Consider the following 20,889-nt stretch of genomic DNA (forward strand, 5'->3'; position numbering starts at 1 on the left):
AGCATCATGGGGAAAAGGGTAAAAATACCTTGTCACCAAATTATTATAGTAAATTCTCCACAATAGTAAAAGAACCGTGTGTCTTCCTGAGTAAGGAAGAAAATGGTGTCCACGACACTTGTTACTAGATTCCTTTAAGTCTTCAAAACTTTGAGCCTAGTAGAAGTTCAATGGCCTATTTTGTTTCTTATAAAATAGGCTAAATCATGCCTGTCATAGTAGAGTATGGGCTGCATACTGTGTGGGTGTGTGTGTCTGTGTGTGTGTGTGTGTCTCTGTGTATATGTGTGTTTCCAGAAAAGGACAACTGCCATGACAGGCAGGCTTGAGATCTCCATCTGTCTTGGTTGGGCTTCTATCTTGGTCTTCCATAGGATTCTAATGTGGAAATCAGACTGTCATCACTTTGGAGACCTTCGTTAGTTCTCCCACTTCAGGCCTCATCTAATATACTTTGTCTAGTGCATTTATAGCAAACTTTACTTTTGTTTGCTATATCAACAAAGCAATCATAGGTTAGGTTAATTAACTCAGGCCTGTAACTCGGGCCTGTTATTACATAAAGGGATCAGCACAGTGATCTGCCTAGAGAAGTCAAAAACATTCTTGTTGGCCAACTTGCTTTCATCCAAGCACTTTTTGAGGATCTTTACTTTCTAAACTGCAGAGTGTTAACTCCTTACTGACCTCTATCCCACTAAACACAGCTCTGAGCACAGCCAAGTTGACATATTCTTTCACTTACAGCTTGTCCAGAGTTGGTAGTTCTACCATCCCAGCTAAGGACAACAATAGCCCTTACTTTAACACAGCAGTTTTCAAAGTGTGGACCCATTGGAGATCTCCAAGACTTGCTCAAGATGTCTAATCCATGAAGTCAAAACTAAATCACTAAATTGCCTTTATGACTCAATTTTAGTAGTTTTCCAGAAACTGCATAATGTGTAATATAGCAACAGATTGAATACTGAAGCAGGTATGAAAATCCTGCTGTCTTTTATTAAACCAAATGTTAGAGATTGGCAAAAATGCAGATACCACTCTTTTCAATAGTATTTTTCTTTGGAATACATTATTATTGTTATAAAAATATAATAGGTCTATTAGTAAATATTTTTCCATGAGTATTACAGGGGTCCTAGAACCAAAAAGTGTGATAACCCCTACCCTAATGTAATACCCCTAATTGCAATGTTCTCATCTCATGGCTACTCATAACATCCTCAGCATATTCCCATACATAAAATACCCACTGAAATTTCCCCATTCAGAGATAATGAATGTTAATAATTCAGTGCTTATCCTTCTAGATATCTTTTTACTGAGTGCTTGCATGCACAGTGTACATAATTTTCCATATGTAGGATTATACTATATTTTTCAAAACTTTTTATCATGAGACACTTGCATTTAAATTTTCTACCTTTTAACTCTCTGAATTCTTATAAATCCTAAGGTCTTAAGAGCAAAAGGATCATTTTATCTCCTTCCCAGCTCAATTCAAGGATCCTCTCTAGGAGTCAGTGGTAGCAAACCTGACGACTAGTATTCATGAAGATGCAGGTTCAATCCCTGGCCTTGCCCAGTGGGTTAAGGATGCAGTATTGCCATGAGCTATGGTGTAGTTGCAGACGTGGCTTGGATCCCACATTGCTGTGTCTGTGGCATAGGCTGGCAGCTGCAGCTCTGATTCTACCCCCAGCCTGGGAACTTCCATATGCTGCAGGTGTGGCCCTGGGGAAGAAAAAAAAAAAAAGAATCCTCTCTAAAACACTCACTGCCTAACCGACTTATTCATTTTGGTTTTGTAAATCCCAAATTGTTATAAAATTTTTCTTTTTGTTGAACAGAAATTTACTTCCTTATAACTTTTGTCCATTGATCCTAATTTCACTTTCAAAAACCACGCAGAATCCAAATTACCCATCTTCACCTTGTCTCATTCTGGATATAGTCTTCTGATCTATCTTCCAATTCACTAATTCTTTTCTAAGCTGTATCTAAATTTCTATTAAAGATAATTGGTTTTTTTTTTCCCACTGTACAGCAAGGGGATCAAGTTATCCTTACATGTATACATTACAATTATATTTTTCCCCAAAATAAAATAAAATAAAGATAATTGTTGAGGAGTTCCCGTTGTGGTGCAGTGGAAACAAATCCGACTAGGAACCATGAGGTTGTGGATTCGATTCCTGGCCTCGCTCAGTAGGTTAAGGATTCGGCATTGCCATGAGCTGTGGTGTAGGTCTTAGATGCAGCTCAGATTTGGCATTGCTGTGGCTCTGGTGTAGGCCGGTGGCTACAGCTCCAATTGAACCCCTAGCCTGGGAACCTCCATATGCTGCAAGTGTGGCCCTAAAAAGCAAAAAAAAAAAAAAAAAGGTAGTCGTTGAATTCTTATTTTCAGTTTCCATTTACACCTATCAAGTTCTTAATTTCTATTTTTTATAACATATATTCTCTGATGAAATTCTCAGTTTTTAACTCATGGTCAGTAAGTATAGTTACTTCAAAATCTCCCTTCGAGTTCAATAACTGGAACCACTTTGGGCTACTTTCTGGTGTATGATTTCTGCTGGTTTTAATTTCTTGCTTGCTTCCCTATATTGCTATTTGGTTTTTTATTGTATGTGAGGCATTATGTTTGGAAAATTCTTTGTAGAAGTAATTTGAGGCATAGGATGATGTATGCTTGCTTTTGGCCATCACAGGAATACTGAGAATCATCTTGATCTCAGTTTAGGAATTTAGATGATTGGAAGCTAAGCCACAATCCACTGCCTAGGTCTGTCTATTTTCTGTACATCTTTAAGGCTAGCTGCAGTCCTTTGAGTTGCAAACTTAAGATGAAGAGGTTTTACCAGGGCCATCTCTCTTAACAGTCTCTAGATTCTAAATGTTGTCCTCCCAGCAGTATCAAACACCAGCAGACTCACCTCTCTGGGCTCTGTCATCCCTTATGAACTACCCCAGTAATTCTTTATTCTTTTGTTAGGCCTTCACTACCTTGAAGCACATTTTTTAAAGATACATTTTGTCCGGATATTCTCATTGTTCTTGTTGAGACAGTTGGTCCCAATTACTTTGTTCTAAGTTCTAGGGGCTTTTGTAATCAACCACCGTTGTGGCACAGTGGTTAACGAATCCGACTAGGAACCATGAGGTTGTGGGTTCGATCCCTGCCCTTGCTCAGTGGGTTAAGGATCCAGCGTTGCCATGAGCTGTGGTGTAGGTCACAGACACGGTTCGGATCCCGCGTTGCTGTGGCTGTGGTGTAGGCTACAGCTCCAGCTCCGATTCGACCCCTAGCCTGGGAATCTCCATATGCCGCGGGAGCCGCCCAAGATATGGCAAAAAGACCAAAAAAAAAGCCCCTAGAACATACTTAAATTCATATTAATATTGCTCTATCCTTCTGGGTTATTTAGGAAGCTGTTAGGGAACAGAGATAACCCTGACAGGCACATTTTATAATCTGCTATTTAATCCAGATGGGTTTGTTTTTGTTTTTGTTTTTTTTGGCAGCACCTGCAGCCAGGGTCAGGGAATGAACCCAAGCCACCACAGTGACAATGCCAGATCCTTAACTCACTCAGCCACCAGGGAGGTCCAAGTATGTATTTTAGATTTTTTTAATTAATTAATTAATTAAATTTTTTGGCTATGGCGTGCAGCAAACCCAGGCTGCACTGGTGAAAGTGCCAAGTCCTAACCACTAGACCACCAGGGAACTCCCCAGATGCTCTTTAAGAGCACGTCTTGAATGTTTAGTCCAGTATTACATTTTGGTTCAGACAAATTGAAGGTATTATCAAATTCAAATAAACAATTATTCTGTAGCCTTTATATCATGATTCTAATTTTCATTAAGAGTAATAATTGCAATGCTACCCCTTTTTTTAAAATATATTTATGAGCCAAGTAGACTAAGGCAGCAGCCTAACGACTCTCAAAATGTTAATGATGTTCAGTAATAGATTTATTTTTATCTCTTGATTCTTGTTCTTCACTGGGTGGCTGAGGCTTACTCCATGTTTTCTTCTTTCTAGGACCAACACTTAGGGCAACCCTGATCGAGAGCACACTATTTGTATCAGAGGGGTAAAGAGGTGATGCGTGAATTACACAGTAGTTCTCACATTTCATTAGCTGAAGCAAGTCATATGGCCAAACCTGATCTTAATCAGGTAGGAAGTACAGTCCTATTAACAGAATATAGTTCTTGCACAGAAATGAGTCCAATAAGAAGGAGTGGTAAATACAATGTACCAGTGCCCCACTTTACTTCACAGGTTTGTATTCTAGTCTTCTTGAAATAAAACTAATAATCTCATTGTAATTTAAAATTAAACCACTAAAAACAAAAAAGTCAGAACAAACTATTGTTTAAACTTTGAATTAAGGTAAAGAATTGGGAGTTCCCGTCGTGGCGCAGTGGTTAACGAATCCGACTAGGAACCATGAGGTTGCGGGTTCGGTCCCTGCCCTTGCTCAGTGGGTTAATGATCCGGCGTTGCCGTGGGCTGTGGTGTAGGTTGCAGACGCGGCTCATATCCCGCGCGTTGCTGTGGCTCTGGCGTAGGCTGGCAGCTACAGCTCGGATTAGACCCCTAGCCTGGGAACCTCCATATGCCACAGGAGCGGCCCAAAGAAATAGCAAAAAAGACAAAAAAAAAAAAGGTAAAGAATTGAGTTTATTTTAAAAACCACTTGCTTTGGAGTTTCCGTCGTGGCGCAGAGGTTAATGAATCCGACTAGGAACCATGAGGTTGCGGGTTCGATCCCTGCCCTTGCTCAGTGGGTTAACGATCCGGCATTGCCGTGAGCTGTGGTGTAGGTTGCAGACGCGGCTCAGATCCCGCGTTGCTGTGGCTGTGGTGTAGGCTACAGCTCCAGCTCCGTTTCGACCCCTAACCTGGGAAGATATCTCCATATGCCATGGGATCGGCCCAAGAAATGGCAAAAAGGCAAAAAAAATAAATAAATAAAAACCACTTGCTTTGCCCTTTTTAAAACATTAATTCCTTGTATGCATAGTCTTTCATCTAGTTATTTCTCTAAATTACTTTATCCGTCTCTTCTCCAACTGGTCATAAGGAAATTTGCCCTTTGGTGAGTTAAATCTTTAATATTGACTTCTAAGCATTACAGAGCAGCCCAGTTGTTTCCCATTTTGTATTACACCTTCATTAGCACTAAATTTTTCATATTAGCTTTTTAGGATTTTTATTTTTACAGTTAACTTTAAATTACATTCTTCCTACTTATTTGCATTTCTTCTCTCTACTTATAATTGTTTCATTGTCCACCTACCAAAGATACATTTACTGTCTTTAATATTTTTCATTCATCATCTATACTCGTAAATTCTAAACTCAGAGATTCTCAGTTCTCCCTTATATTTATGGTATTTTTCTAGTTCTGTTACTGCTGAAAGTGTTTTGGGAATATATTGGGATTTTCTTCAGTGTTTAAGGTTTGCTAGTGTGTCATTTTATTTTCATGCATCAGACCAATTCCTACTATGCTTGTATGGGGTCTCACATAATTCTTTTAATGAGCAAAGTACAATATTGAGCAACATTAAAGATTTTATTATATCTTAATCTAAAATATAATACTTATTTAATAATGAGATGAAAATACAGGTTTCACAAAAAGGAGAGAAGTGTTTCTCCAAATATAATTTCTGTTTCAAAAAGCTGCAAGTGCTACCACTGTTTTGTGACCTCTTGAATGATGTCTGCTCTCTTTGTACTAAATCTAATAGCAATTGATCCCAAAGAAAATCACAAAATTCCCTATTGTTAGCTTTAGAAATGCATTGATGAGTACCTTGTTTGATGGGATAAAGGCTTTAAGAACTGATGCCCCCACCTGAGTGGTTAATTCCAAAATATTATTTGTCTAACACGTTGTCAGTGACAACTGAACAAGAACTTTTAGGAGCGGTTGGCTGTCCAATAATGGCAAATTTCAAGGCTATGCAAATTGTGCTAGTTCAGCCCAGCTCTTTTCTCTATTATCATATCAATTGAGTCAGTTCATAGTAGACAAAGCAAGGTTATGGGAACCACCTAGAGCATCATGCACCATTTAACATCAATGCAGCATACAAGAACATCTGCAACTTCAATCTTATTAACAGAGGATAAAATGGAAGGCAATAAACAGCTTTCTTCACCATTTAATTGCAAAATAGTATTTCCTAATGTTTGCATTGTTTATCAACAGGAACTTCATCAATAATTATATAATTATGGTTGCCTTGATTACATAGGCAACCCTCATGCATCTTGTCATTTATTACAGAGAGGTCTGAATTTAATCTGAATTTGAACTCACAATTCAAGACTAATAATATAAGTCCTTTGAAATGTGAGGTGCATAATAGAGATATTTTGTGCAGTAGGAAAATGGCAGTTTATGATTCCTCAGTCACTTTGGGGATTAAGTTAACACAGAGAAAAGACTGAAAGGCAGTGAAAAAGGAGGAGAAGCCACTAGTTAGATTCAAACACAGATCCATTGAACATGAAAGTAGGTTATGTTCTTTAGAATTAATCACAAGTAATTAGATGTTTGCTTTAGGCCAAAATTGGGCTGAATTAAAACAGGATTATTATGCTGAGGTCTTCCCCTCAGTCTCTATATTTAAAGGGAGAAAATGGTGGAAAACTACAAGTATACTGAGAATAAAAGCTATGGTGGCCAAAGTTAGAAATTCTAAATGCAAAGAAAGGCCTGGCCTATCTGGCCAGGCTTTACCTTTGTTGCTTTTTGAAGCTTAATAATGTTGCTGCTCCTAACTAGCAAAATGTTAGCATTTACAGTAAGCAGCCAAGTGCATTTTTTCAGGCTCTGAGGAAGCAGAGAGTTTCTTTTGGCACACAGTGCAAAATATCCAAGAAAAATAAGAGGAAATAATTTAAGTCCAATAACAGTTATTGGTGTGATTGGTGGTAGTTGTCTCATAATAAAGCAGGAATAGGAAAAAGAAAAATAAAGGGTGCAGTTAAAGTAAGTACGGCAAGGATCTGGTCTGAAAAGTTTATGTCTTTTAAACATGAAAATCTCCTGTATTTACTGAAGTCCATTTTATATTTAAGAAAAATCTGAAGCCTGTTCATGAAATTGCATTTGAAATACTTTTATATGTGGTTAAGATTCCTCAACTGGCAAAAAAAAAGAAAAGAAAGGAGGAAGGGAGGGAAAGAAAGAGAGAGAGGGAGGAAGGAAGGAAGGGAGGGAGAAAGAAAGAGAGAAAGATTAAATTGTGTTAACCCTGTTTGACCAGGGCTATTCTTCCCAATTGATCAACAAGTCAGTATCTTTAAAAAGCAACAACAACCCTAGAGTTAGAATATTTTCCCCCTTGATTAGTCTGTATTTATACCTTTAATAATTCTGGATTCATCTTCTAGCAACAAATTTTTCTTCCCTTCTCAGTTGTTTGTTTGTTTGTTTGTTTTTGTTTGTTTTTAAGATCACCTAAGTCAGAGAGAAAAAAAAATCTGCTGTAGTAGTTTCCATAGAGCAGGGAGTGATATAGAATTTTTTGTCCCCCCCCCTTTAATGGTTCTGTGTATAGTGAACATAGCAGAAGCTTAGGAAACTTAATAATTAACCTATCATTTCCTCCATCTGAGGGATACTAAGAACTGTTTGTTAGAGGTAACAGTTTGACCTGTAATTACTGAACATTATACCTAAAAAAAAATTTTTAAAGAGTAATCACAGCCTCTACTATAAATATGACAAAGTTCTAGCTCCGTGCAGAATGAAAATGGAGACTTTATATACATACATGTATATGTGCCTCTCACTTAAATACCTCAGGAAGCACATTTTTCTATGGAGCTTTGCATAAATGTCTGTGCAGCACCAGTTCTAACACATGGACACATTTCCTTTAAAGAATTTATGCGCAAATATTATTCAGCAACCTTTTCTAGGAGCTATTTATCAAAACTGCTATGATAATAACTTTGTCCTAATGAGTACTGGTCTCTGTTTAGGGAGTAATCGATAAAATACAAATTAATGTTCCATAATTCACATTACAATGCTCGTGTAATTATTTTGAGATGAGGCAAACCCTATGCATTTAATTTACAACTATAATTAAGTAAACTCATTTGATGCTAATTAGGTGAGCCTAAAAGGATCATAGGTTTGTATATTTAATTATAAAAGTACAATCAGCAACCAATTTCTGAAAAGCTTTCCTGTCTTGAGCTCAACACTGATCTTTGCCCACACTACAGTTGTACCTTCGTGGACCTTCAGTATATTAAAATGCATTGTGGGGGTTCCTGCTGTGCAGATCTGGCATTGTCTCCATCCAGCAGCGCAGGATCAATCCCCAGCTTGGTACAGTGGGATAACAGATATGGTATTGCCACAGCTGCGGCATAGGTCACAGCTGTGGCTCAGATTCGATCCCTGGCCCAGGAACTTCCATATGCCACAAATCTGGCCAGAAAAAAAGGGAAAAAATGCGTTGTGAATCGTGGAGTATCTACTAGGTAAGTTAGTTTGGGGGGTAATTAGATTTGTAATTCATCATCTGAAAAAAATGAGCTTAAGTATACAAAATTTTATATCTGATAAAAACAGTTCATCAGAAATGAGGGAGAAATTAAGACATTTCCAGTTAAACAAAAGCTATAAGAAGCCATTACTGATAGACCCACCCTATAAGAAATGCTAAAGGGCATTGTTCAGGTTGAAATGAAAGAATACCGGGTAGAAACTCAAAGCCGTATGAAGAAATAACTCCAGTAAATGTAACTACATGGGTGAATGCAATAGCCAGTGTTCTTATATTTGGTTTCTAACTCCTCTTTTATTTCACACATAATTTAAAAGACAAATACATTAAACAATAATTATAAATATATGTTGATAGGCACACCTGTATAAAGATGTAATTTATTACAATGACATAATTGGGGAAGGAACCAATATAGAAGCAGAGATTTTGTATGCTGTCGAAGCTGATTTGGTATCACTTCAAATTAGATTGTTATATATTTAGAATGTTAATTGTAATCCCCATTATAGCCACTAAGAAAATATCTGAGGAATATTTGTTTTCTCTATTTTGTTAAAATAATATGTAAAAATCAGCTTATCAGAAAATACTTGTTTGCTTGCTTAGAAGTCTTTTAAATTCTGTCAGTCAATCACCAAATATTTATTGAGTACCTAATAAAATGGGCTTTCTGCTAGATTTTAGTAATTATCTCCGTTTCTTCCCACTAAATGTATAAACATATCATCAAGAAGATTTCCCATTGTGGCTCAACTGGTTAAGATTCCAACTAGTATCTATGAGGATACAGGTTCAATCCCTGGCCTTGCTCAGTGGGTTAAAGGATCTGGCGTTGCTTCAAGTTGCAGTGTAGGTCACAGATTCGGCTCAGAGCTAGTGTTGCTGTGGCTTAGGCCATCAGCTGCAGTTCTGTTTCAACCCCTAGCCTGGAAACTTCCATATGCTATAGGTTATGGCCCTAAAAATAAATAAATAAATATGTGTGTGTGTGTGTGTGTGTACACACTCGTTTTGGTCTACTTTTAAGTACAAGAGAGAATGGCAGATGACTCAATAAAGAAAAGGATTCTATTTAAATTAGATGAAATGGTTGTTTACTGGTGTTTATCACTGTACTCCAAGTAGTCAAGTGATCTGTGAATCTAACTTAAGTTTATTGAATAATAAATAGTACTCATAACTTTTATCAGTGTTTGTCAGGGCACCCACTGAAATTGACTCCATACTTTGGGGAATTTTAATTTTACTGTGTCGTATAAACTGTTTAATTTTTTTTCTTTCCACATAAACCTCTGACATTACCTTAAGGCATTATCATCCTTAGAAGACTGCAGTAAACATCAGTGATATTTCAACAATGCTTTCTTGCTCTAAGATTTCTTCTAATCCTTAAAGAGAAAAAAGAACCATTGGTCTCTTACTATCTGATGCAGCATTTGCTTTGTAAACTAAATAATACTTGCCGTTGCCACCATCAACAATTCAAACCGAAATCTTTTACCGATAGAAAGCCCGGGATTGGAAGTAGAAGCATCAGTAGCCTCTTCTTTAATAATAGAGAACAGCTTTGTACATGCATATCCATTTTGAAAATCTTTACTGTTCAACTGTTACAAAATCTCTATTTTCCATTATCACTTTTTTTTCCTTTTTTTACTTTTTAGGGCCACACCCTCAGCATGTGAAGGTTCCCAGGCTAGGGGCCAAATCAGAGCTACAGCTGCCGGCCTACGCTACAGCCACAGCAATGAGGGATCTGAGCCACGTCTGTGACCTACACCACAGCCCACGGAAATGCTGGATGCTTAACCCACTGAGTGGGGCCAGGGGTCAAACCCACAACCTCATGGTTCCTAGCCGGATTTGTTTCTGCTGCGCCACAATGGGAACTCCCTTTTATTTTTTATTTATTTATTTATTTATTTTTTTCAGGATCTCCTTGTAAATCTATTCTAAGTTGTGTCCGATTAGCCCAAGCTCCCGATCCCTCCCACTCCCTTCCCCTCCCATCCTTTTATTTTTTTTTTTAAATGGTAGCAACATTGCTCAAAAGGCAACTTTGGAATTACATTTTATTTCCTCTCTCTCATTCTTTTTCTCATTCTCTCATTCTCATTTTTTTTTTCTTTTCTTTTTACTGCTGCACCTGAGGCATATGGAAGTTCCCAGGCTAGGGGTCGGATTGGAACTGCAGCTGCTGACTACACAGCAGCCACAGCAACGTCAGATCCCAGCCACATCTGCAATGTACACCACAGCTTGCAGCAATGCCAGATCTTTAACCCACCGAATGAGGCCAGGGATCAAATCCACATCCTCATGGATACTAGCTGGGTATTTAACCCACTGCGCCACAGCAGGAATTCCTCTTCTCTTTCATTCTTTTTGTCTCAAAGTCCTGTTTTGCCATAGACCTTAGGCAGCTGACAACCTCTGTGAGCCTTAGTATCTTTATAAAGTCAGATCAGTAACACCTATCTTAGGTACTGCACTGAGAATACGTGAGATAAAGTATATAAAGCACTTGGTGCAGTACCTGGCTCATGGTAAGCATTAGAATGTCACTTTCTTACTCAAAAAAAACGTAACTACATCCCACTGTAGCTCATATATCAAGTCAAACATCTGTTTGGCATTTAAAGTCTCCCTAGAGATGGCTGGACCCCACCCACCTTGCATTATTTCTTGCCTTACCTAACATATAAACTTCCTTCTTCCTCTATGTCTTCTAAGGTAAATATATACCTTTCTTTTCCTCTCCTTTTGTCGCTCCACATCAAAAGTTGGGTTTAAGTTCAGTCTTCTCTATGAAACCATCTCCAGTTAATCATACCCACATTGTTTCCTACTTTGAATTCCTGTTGCAGTTGTAAGTGTTGCATATAATATTTTACAAATTCTTTCACATATGCTAGATTTCTCTTTCCATCTAGATTCTAAGTTCCTTGAAAGGACAGAGGATATCTTAATAATTCTCCCATATCCTCCTCCAAAGGATCTAGCAGGGAATGAAGAGCTCATGGCAAGTGTTCAGCAAATACTTGTTGCTTGATCGAAGAACATAAAGCTCCTAAGAACACCTTATAAAATTGTATAGGGCTTTATATTTGACAGGGCACTTTTATATGTTAATGATTAATTTGTGTAATATTAACAGTAAATACTGAGGCAAGTATACCTCTCATTTTCTTTTCTTTTCTTTTTTTTTTTCTTCATTTGGCATTTTAGGGCCACACTCGCGGTATACAAAATTCCCAGGCTAGAAGTCGAATCCAAGCTACAACTGCTGGAATACCCCACAGCCACAGCAATGCCAGATCTGAGCCTTGTCTGCAACCTACACCACAGCTCACAGCAACTCCAGATCCTTAACCCACTAAGTGGGGCCAGGAGTCAAACCCTCATCCTCATGCATACTAGTTGGATTAGTTTCCACTGAGCCACGATGGGAACTCCCAATTCTCATTTTCTGAGTGATAATACAGAGTTTAAGCTGCATTATGACTCATATAAGTTGTCTTGATAAGTAGCATCTTTGACTCCATTCCCAACCCCACTATTCTGTCTATTCTCTAAGGCTGCCGAATAATCTCTTTTAGAAACAAGATCATATCACTCCTCTCTTTAAAACCTTCCAATAGTTTCCCTTTTTACAACATAGAATGAAATTCTACCAGCCCTTTCCCCACCACACACACACACACACACACACACACACACACACACACACACAGAGTTAATCTCCACACACTCACTGTACTCTAGATACAGTGGCCTTCTTAACCTTAAACAGGCTTAGCTCACCAAGTTTGTTGCAAGCCCAGGGCCTCTGCACCTGTATATTCTACCCTTGAATCTTCCCATGGTTGGTTCCTTCTTGCTGTTGAAGTCTCAGTTCAAACATCACCTTCTCAGTGAGCAAGTAACAGCCACCTAAATTAACTCTTCTCCCCAGTCATACTTCATCACATCTTTCTGTTTTATTTCCATTGAAGCATCTATTATTATCTCAAATTATCTTCTTTTTTTTTTGTTGTTGTTGTTAGTTACATCTTATCTATCCTCACTAGACTGTAGGTCCTATGAGAGCAGGTATTTTTTTTCTCCTAGTCACATCTGTATTCCCTGTCTCTAACAGAGGTCCTGACACACAATAGCTCTTTTTTTATTTTTATTTTTTACATGTTCTAAAATCTTTTTTTGATGATTTTTGTTTTTTACATTATGACTGGTTTACAGTGTTTTGTCAATTTCTACTGTACAGCAAAGTGACCCAGTCACACACACACACACATTATCCTCCATCATGTTCCATCATAAGTGACTAGACATAATTCCTAGTGCTCTACAGCAGGATCTCATTGCTTATCCACTCCACATGCAATAGTTTACATTTTTTAACCCCAGTCTCCTAGTCCATCCGACTCCCTCCCCCTCCCCATTGGCAAGCCAAAACCAGATTCAAACCATGGGTCTTTTGAGTCCTAATCCAGTGTACTTGCCATCATTTCATTTATCCAGCCTTTTATAAAAGCACTTATACCTCTGGAACCATAAAAAGAATTGATGCTCACAGAATTCTCTTGTGGTGCAGCAGGTTAAGGATCTGGTGTTGTCAGCACAGCGACTCAGGTCACTGCTATGGCTTGGTTTCAATACCTGGCCCAAGAACTTTCACATGTTGCAGGCACAGCCCCCCCGCCCCCCAAAAAAGAATCGATGTTCAGAACCATGACATTAACATGTCCTGTAAAATTCTCTTTTATCAAAAAAAATTTTCATTCAGCTCAATAGACTAAACTAATTAAAGCAGGGATGTCATGGTATGTTGTTATATTAGTACATTTAGAAAGATTTCCAACTAAAAAGACTTTCTGCTTTTTCTTTAGTTAACCAGAAAATTAAATTAACCCAGAACTCTTCATTCCTCCAGAAGTCCTTGTTAATTAGGATTGTTCTATAAATCTCTATTATTAACAGAATTTGTCATCTGTTTCATTATCCTGTTTATTAGGGCAGTCTGAGCAGGGTGTCTTTGCTCATATCCTGGTATGTGTGTCTTGGTGAAAAAAAAGCATTTCCTGGATTCTCATTTTTTTCCCCCCTATTCCTTGACACAGGCGTCTTTCAGGCTGTTTGTATAGCAACTTAAATTCCTTGTGTCAATTCCCTATATAAATTAGGAATGATATTATTTTCTTAGCTATTAAGTAAAATAATTAAATTTAAGTTCTACTTAACATAAAAGCATCAGTGCTTGAAACACTGTGCTTTGAACATTGTTTTTAATAACAAAAGATTGTAAATAACCTGAAAGTCCATCAGTAAAGGATTGCTTAAGTAAATTATAGTATGTACATATAATGGACTGTTACGCAGCAATGAAAAATAATGACATTCTCTGTTTACCAACATAGATCTCCAAGTGAAAAAAATATGATCCACAGCAGCTTGCATTGTGTGATACTTTCTTTGTTTAAAGTAAAGAGGGGGAAAAAATCAAGAGTTCCCGTCGTGGCTCGGTGGTTAACAAATCCGACTAGGAACCATGAGGTTGCGGGTTCGATCCCTGGCCTTGCTCAGTGGGTTAGGGATCCGGCATTGCCATGAGCTGTGGTGTAGGTCGAAGACGTGGCTCAGATCCCGTGTTACTGTGACTGTGGTGTAGGCCGGTGGCTACAGCTCTGATTAGACTCCTAGCCTGAGAACCTTCATATGCCACAGGAGTGACCCTAGAAAAGACCAAAAAAAAAAAAAAAAAAAAACCAAAGAGGGGAAAAGTCAGAATGTGTTTTGCCAGTATGTGAATAGAGAAATTGTGGAAGAATATACAGGAAATCAATAACAGTGATAACTAGTTTGGAAAGCAGTAGGACTAGGAACTGGATGAATGGGAGGGGTAAGAGGAGAGGGGTTTTGTTTAAAATACCATACCTTTTCAAATATTTATATTTTTGTGCTATAGGTATGCATTACCTGTAGTAAAAACCAAAAGTTACATTAAAAGAAAAACAGGGAGTTCCCGTCGTGGCGCAGTGGTTAACGAATCCGACTAGGAACCATGAGGTTGCGGGTTCGGTCCCTGCCCTTGCTCAGTGGGTTAACGATCCGGTGTTGCCGTGAGCTGTGGTGTAGGTTGCAGACGTGGCTCGGATCCCGCGTTGCTGTGGTTCTGGCGTAGGCCGGTGGCTACAGCTTCGATTGGACCCCTAGCCTGGGAACCTCCATATGCCGCAGGAGCGGCCCAAGAAATAGCAACAACAACAACAAAAAAAAAAAAAAAAAAGAAAAGAAAAGAAAAACAAAACAAGCACAGCTGAAAGCAATATGTGGTTCTAGAAGACATCCTATACTAGATGAAAAAAAATTGCTATACAAGACATTAGGACAATTAACAAAATTAGATACAGAATATAGATTAAATAACAATATTAAGTTTTTAAATTTATCAACATGTCTTAGTTATCTAAAAGAATATATTTGTTCTTAGGAAATACACACTGAATTACTAAGGAGTAAAGGATATGGTATCTGCAATTTATACTCAAATGATATATATATATATGGACTGATAAATTGTGGCAATTCTATTTAATCTGGGGAAGTGTTATAAGCATAGGAGTTCTCTGTATTTTTATTCAGACTTTTCTCCTAGTTTAAAATTATCCCCCTAAAAAAGATTAATAAAAAACAAGCAAAATTAAAACATTGTAAATCAACTATACTCCAATAAAATTTTTAAATTTGAAAAAAGCCAAGCAAACAAAAACATTAATACCCTGGAAATTACCTTATTATAAGGAATCACCAAGGTGCAGGAGCCATTTTTAATCTTAGGAGTTCTGGTTTTTACCAACCGTACTTGTCACATTCTGGTGAAGTTTTTGCCAGCACTTCTGACGCTCATCAGAGGCAGTGGCAGAGGTGGTGACTGCAGTCTACTCCAGGCTGCAAAACACCCGCCCATCTCCCTCTCATCCTGCTTTGTATCTTCTTCGGTTGTATCTTTGGTACAATTATGAGGAGACATCAAAAAGATATAGCAAAACATGACATTTTAATACACCTTGGACAAAATTTCCTCAGGGTATTACCTTTCATGAGGTTGTGTGTAGACAGTGCTAAAAGACATAGTTAATTTGGTAGCAGTGAGGATGCAGGATACATTTAAATACATTCACTCTAATTGTTTGGCATTGAGTGACTGAATTTTGTATTAATTTTCAGTTAGATGTTGTGGCATTTGTATGAACTAACCACCTCTATTATAATTGACTCAGCATTACAGTTGATTCTAGCCAGATGGGCCTCTTAAGGGATTGTGTAGTAAGGCTTATGTCGCAGTAAAGTGAAGAGTAAATTATCTGTTTGTATAAACTATCCAGAGAATGATTGATTTTTATTATTTTGTATTTTAAGTAAGTTGAATTGCATTGGTCTGGCTAAAGATACCCTGAGGATCTTATCTATTAAGTAACACTAAACAAATCTGGTGTCAAACTGGTGTTTGTTTCCTGTCTGCTTGGGGAAACTTATGATTCTCTGCTGTTTTAGAAATCTAGAAAATGGTGGGAGTTTCCATCATGGCTCAGCAGAAATGGATCTGACTACATCCATGAGGATGCAGGTTTGATCCCTGGCCTTACTCAGTGGGTTAAGGATCCAGCATTGTTGTGAGCTGTGGTGCAGGTTGCAGATACGGCTCAGATCTGGTGTTGAAATAGCTGTGGCGTAGGCCAGCGGCTACAGCTCCAATATGACCCCTAGCCTGGGAACCTCCCTATGCCATGGGTACCGTCCTAAAAAAAGCAGGGACCGAACCCGCAACCTCATGGTTCCTAGTCGGATTCGTTAACCACTGCGCCATGATGGGAACTCCCAAAAAGCTATTTTTACTTCTTATTCCTACAGCTACTCCAGGTCTATTTCACACCTAAGAAGACTAGTCATGTGAGTGTCTTGAGCCTCACTGGCTAAATAATGCCATGTCTATCACTGTGTCTTAAGATTCAGTGAGGTATTTTATGTACATACATTGTCTAGAAGGTGATGGAATAGGTCGTGCTCGTTAATACAATTTACTTAGTTGTGTGAGGTGTTTTTTTTTAAATAGCTCTGTAAACCACCTTAGATCATTTTATTTCAAAAAATAAGAATGTACCAAAAATATAACTGAACTTAAATATTATTGTACATTGTTTAATCCCTTTTCAGTGATTTAGAACTCCATTCAAGATCTGACAAATTTTCAGCGTTATTACTTTGAAAGGAATTTTCATAATATAGCTCTCTAGATGCAGAAAATAATAGAGCCTGGATTATGTCTGTACCGATCAATGATAGCTCTTTTACCTTCTTAGTATTCTTACATATGTATTTGTATTAATAAGTATGAGTTGAAATACTTCTGCTTTATGTTTAAGGAAATTGAATCTTATATGACACGTAAGGATAAAGCATTTCAAAGATCTGCACATAAATCCAGAAAAAAGTGTAGGAAAAGTGCATTCATTTAGAATTTTTACTAATTTAGATCAAAAGTCATGATTCTTAGGAATAAAGTTCAGATAATCTCTTTCATTGTGAATTAGGTCTTACTCATCAATAAAGGTTTAGCCAACCAAAAATCAATAACTTTTTTAAACAAAGAACTCAAGGAATTATATCTAATTGTGACTTACTTCCCATTTATAAGTAATTATTTTCAAATCTGTAATCCAGTAATTAATTCTTATATTACCTAAAATGTTTTATAGACATATTATTGCATAATGTAACCCTATTATAAATGGTAATGGTGTCATTGACTTGGCTCGTTTTACTTGTTTAGTGCCTGTTTGTTCTTAGTTTATAGTTGTTAATTCCCTTTATAGTATGACTTGTACTTGGAAGCAATAAAATCAAATTTCTTTATAAATATTTATGGCGCAGCCCTTTCCCTAAACCAGACTGTAGCCCTTTCCTAATTATTTCTAATAAGATCTGCTTACATCTTTTTTTTTTTCTTTTTGGCCTATGTAGCAGTATGTTCTGTATACTCCTTAGAAAATTTAATCCTGGATATTTACGCCTTAACTTCCAATCAATCAAAATCTTGCCAGCTTCATGTAGATCTGGTGTTAAAGTGTGGAAAGTTAGTACCTAGAATTTAAACAGGTGCTTTTGATGTAGAGTCTTCTTAGCATTCATAGACATGTGATCAAAAGGGATCACTAAGTGAATGAGTCCTCTTGAATATCAGTTTTTCCAGGAGCTGTTTTTTTCATTATCATATCTATGTTTATCTCTTGTTGAAAGTATCCATTCGTAGCAGGTAGCAAAAGGCAGACAGAATACGCTTTTTGAAATTTTTTGGTTCCTTTTATTTAGACCTTAAGGTTTTCAAGATCTCCTTTTCTCTCCTTGGTCTTAGGTAAGATTGAAGTTTACAAGTCTTTGGCTACATCTGTCCCCATAAAGAATGCAAATTTGTAGTTTCACAAGATTGAGACACCAATAAAAAGCACAATCCAGTCTTTTACAAATGTCCTCTAGGCCAGATATCATCACAAATACCGTAGTCCACCTTATCAGCAGGGGATATATTCTAAAACCTCCAGTGGATGCTTGAAACTATGGATAGTACCAGACCCTATATATACTATGATTTTTTTCCTCTCCATACAAACCGATGATAAAGCTTAATTTATAAATTAAGTAACAAGTAACAGGGACCTATAATAAAATATAACAATTATAATAAAATTACGTGAATGTGAGCTCTCTCTCTCTCTCAGATTCTCTTACTGCACTGTACTCACTCTTCTTGTGGGAACAGGAGATGATACAATGCCTATGTGATGAAGCTTCTTTGGGGTGTCTTCTTCCAGAAGAGCCCAGTTCCTTTTTTTTTTCTTTTTTTTTCTTTTTTTCTTTTTGTCTTTTCTAGGGTCGCACCCTCGGCATATGGAGGTTTCCAGGCTAGGGGTCTAATCGGAGCTGTAGCTACCGGCCTACACCACAGGCACAGCAACACAGGATCCAAGCCGCATCTGCAACCTACACCACAGCTCACAGCAACGCCGGATCTTTAACCCACTGAGCAAGGCCAGGGATCGAACCCGCAACCTCATGGCTCCTAGTCAGATTCGTTAACCCCTAAGCCACGACAGGAACTCCCCAGAAGAGCCCAGTTTCATCACCCCTGAAGATCTTTTTTGGATGATATCCCTGTTCCTTAATCAGCTCCTTCAGCACTCCCAGAAATGCAGCAGCAGCTTCTTCATTGGCACATTCCGCCTTTCCAATAATTTTTATGTTTTTCTGTCCAAATCTCTTCCTAAATCTGTGTAATCATCCTTTACTTGCAGTAAATGGCTTGGTGTCACTCATTTTAGAGGATCCCTTGCTGAAGTGTTCCTGTAGGCTCAGTGCTTTCTGGCATAGCATGTTGCTGTCAATAGGAACACATTTTATGGTCATGTCCTCCACCCCAAAACTTAATGCTTTTTCCATCTTAACTAAGCACTTACCATGCACCGTGACCATAACTTTTGCAGTTTGAAGTGTGACATCAAATCTAGCACACATTTCTTTTTCCTCCTTCACAATTTGATGGGTAGAGGATTCATTCTTACTGTAGATCTTAGCAACCTCAGCATAGGATTTTTTTTTTTCTTTCCTCATTAAGTCAGGAACTTTCACCTTTTCACTTTTTTACAGCTTCTCTTTGGCAGACCTGAATTGCCAGCATCACTACTCTTGCACTTTGGGGCCATTATTAAGTAAAATAAAGGTGTATTGAACACAAGTACTGCAGTACAGTGACAGTCCATCTGATAACGAGGCGGCTCGGAGTGACTTACAGGCGGCATATATCAGACAAAGGGATGATTCATGTCTGGGGCAGGATAGAGTGGGATGGTACTCAGAATGGTGTGGAACTTAAAACTTGTGAATTTTTTATTTCTGGAATTTTCCATTTAGTATTTTAGGACTTCAGTCGACTGCGGATAACTGAAGCTGCAAAAAGCAAAAGGGTGGATGGGGGGACTACTGTAATGCCATTCCACTGCCATGTGCCAAGTTTAAAGTCCTATATTAGGTTACTCTGTAGTCAAAACAACCAAGCCCTGGTCCAGATTGCTATAAGACAAGAGCTTGTTGCACTGTCCCTTTTGTTCTGCCTATACATTCAGTGGTAGCATTCCCTTTTGTTATTTGACAGATAGTTTGGAAGAAGCAATGACTCCTTTATGAAAACTAACCAGGTTAGGTTATCTGTAGTAAGCCAACTGATATCAGTAATCTTTGACATTGGCATCAAGTATGATAACAGAAGTGTTGTTTTATTTTTATTTTGCTATTGTGCTATTTCCTATAAATGCCCAAGGCTCATTATTTGAATTTTTTTAAATATATAGCTCTTCAACTATATCTAAGATTTCACTGCTAAGACTGTAGCCAGGCCTGATACTTTATTAGAGACCCATGAGTTTGTGCTTACAAACACTTCCTTTAGCTCATAGTTTACTGTCCAAAAAGGCACTGCTGCTGCCATTTACAGTCGTTCCTCAAAAATGTGAACTACCTAAATATAACTCCAACAAAACACACACAGCATTTGCTGAGAAGTACCCAAGAAGCATTCTTGCAGATGACTTTTCACTTTGGTGAAAAGTACGGAATATGGACCTCATGTTCCATCTCTTTCTTTGAAGGATGTTGGAGCTTTCAAACTTGACTGGGTGAATTTGTATATTGAGTGTTACAAAGAGAAGTCAGTCTGCCTTTCTTTGGCTCTAATTGCAGAAAGTGAAGTCACTGCTTTTGCTGTCTTGGATCAAGACCAGAAGGAAATTGTTGATACCAATGGAGCTGGAGATGCATTTGTTGGAGGTACAGACTCATTTATTTCATACTTACTTATAAGTTAAACACTTCCTTTAACCCTTCTCTGCCACATAGCCAAGATTTATGAATTTAATAACTCTAATTTCTTCTTTTAAATAATTAACTCCTAATATTCTTTCCATATGCTACTATCATTGCGAGTGTTATGAGAGTATATTACTAGGAAAATACGTATTTTTGGCTTAAAGATAATTTAATATTATGCTATATCCCAGTCATTTTCACAAGATTAATTGTGTCTGTCAGAATATTGCATAAACAAGCTACATCAAGTACAGTACATAGTATATTCATAGCCCTTCAGGCTTAAATGTTAACACATTGTTGTTCTTTAAAACGAGTTGTGAATATTAAATAGTATGCTAATAACTGAGGATGATGTTTTTGCATTATATCTTTAGTTAAAACATCTGTTTCTAATACAATAGTTGGTTGTT

The 20,889-nt window shown here is 37.7% G+C and overlaps 1 protein-coding gene across 3 annotated transcripts in view; it reads left to right on the forward strand.

The window, feature by feature from the left end:
- ADK (adenosine kinase) overlaps positions 1-20,889 on the forward strand; it is a 484,515-nt gene that overhangs the window by 429,446 nt on the left and 34,180 nt on the right. For all 3 annotated transcript variants that reach the window (XM_003359240.4, XM_003359241.4, XM_021072588.1), the window contains exon 10: positions 20,351-20,437. In XM_003359240.4, the coding sequence (XP_003359288.1) occupies positions 20,351-20,437 (87 nt within the window). The remainder of the gene's footprint in view (positions 1-20,350; positions 20,438-20,889) is intronic.

This window comes from Sus scrofa, chromosome 14, assembly GCF_000003025.6.
Source record: "Sus scrofa isolate TJ Tabasco breed Duroc chromosome 14, Sscrofa11.1, whole genome shotgun sequence".
NCBI classification, from domain to species: Eukaryota; Metazoa; Chordata; class Mammalia; order Artiodactyla; family Suidae; genus Sus; species Sus scrofa.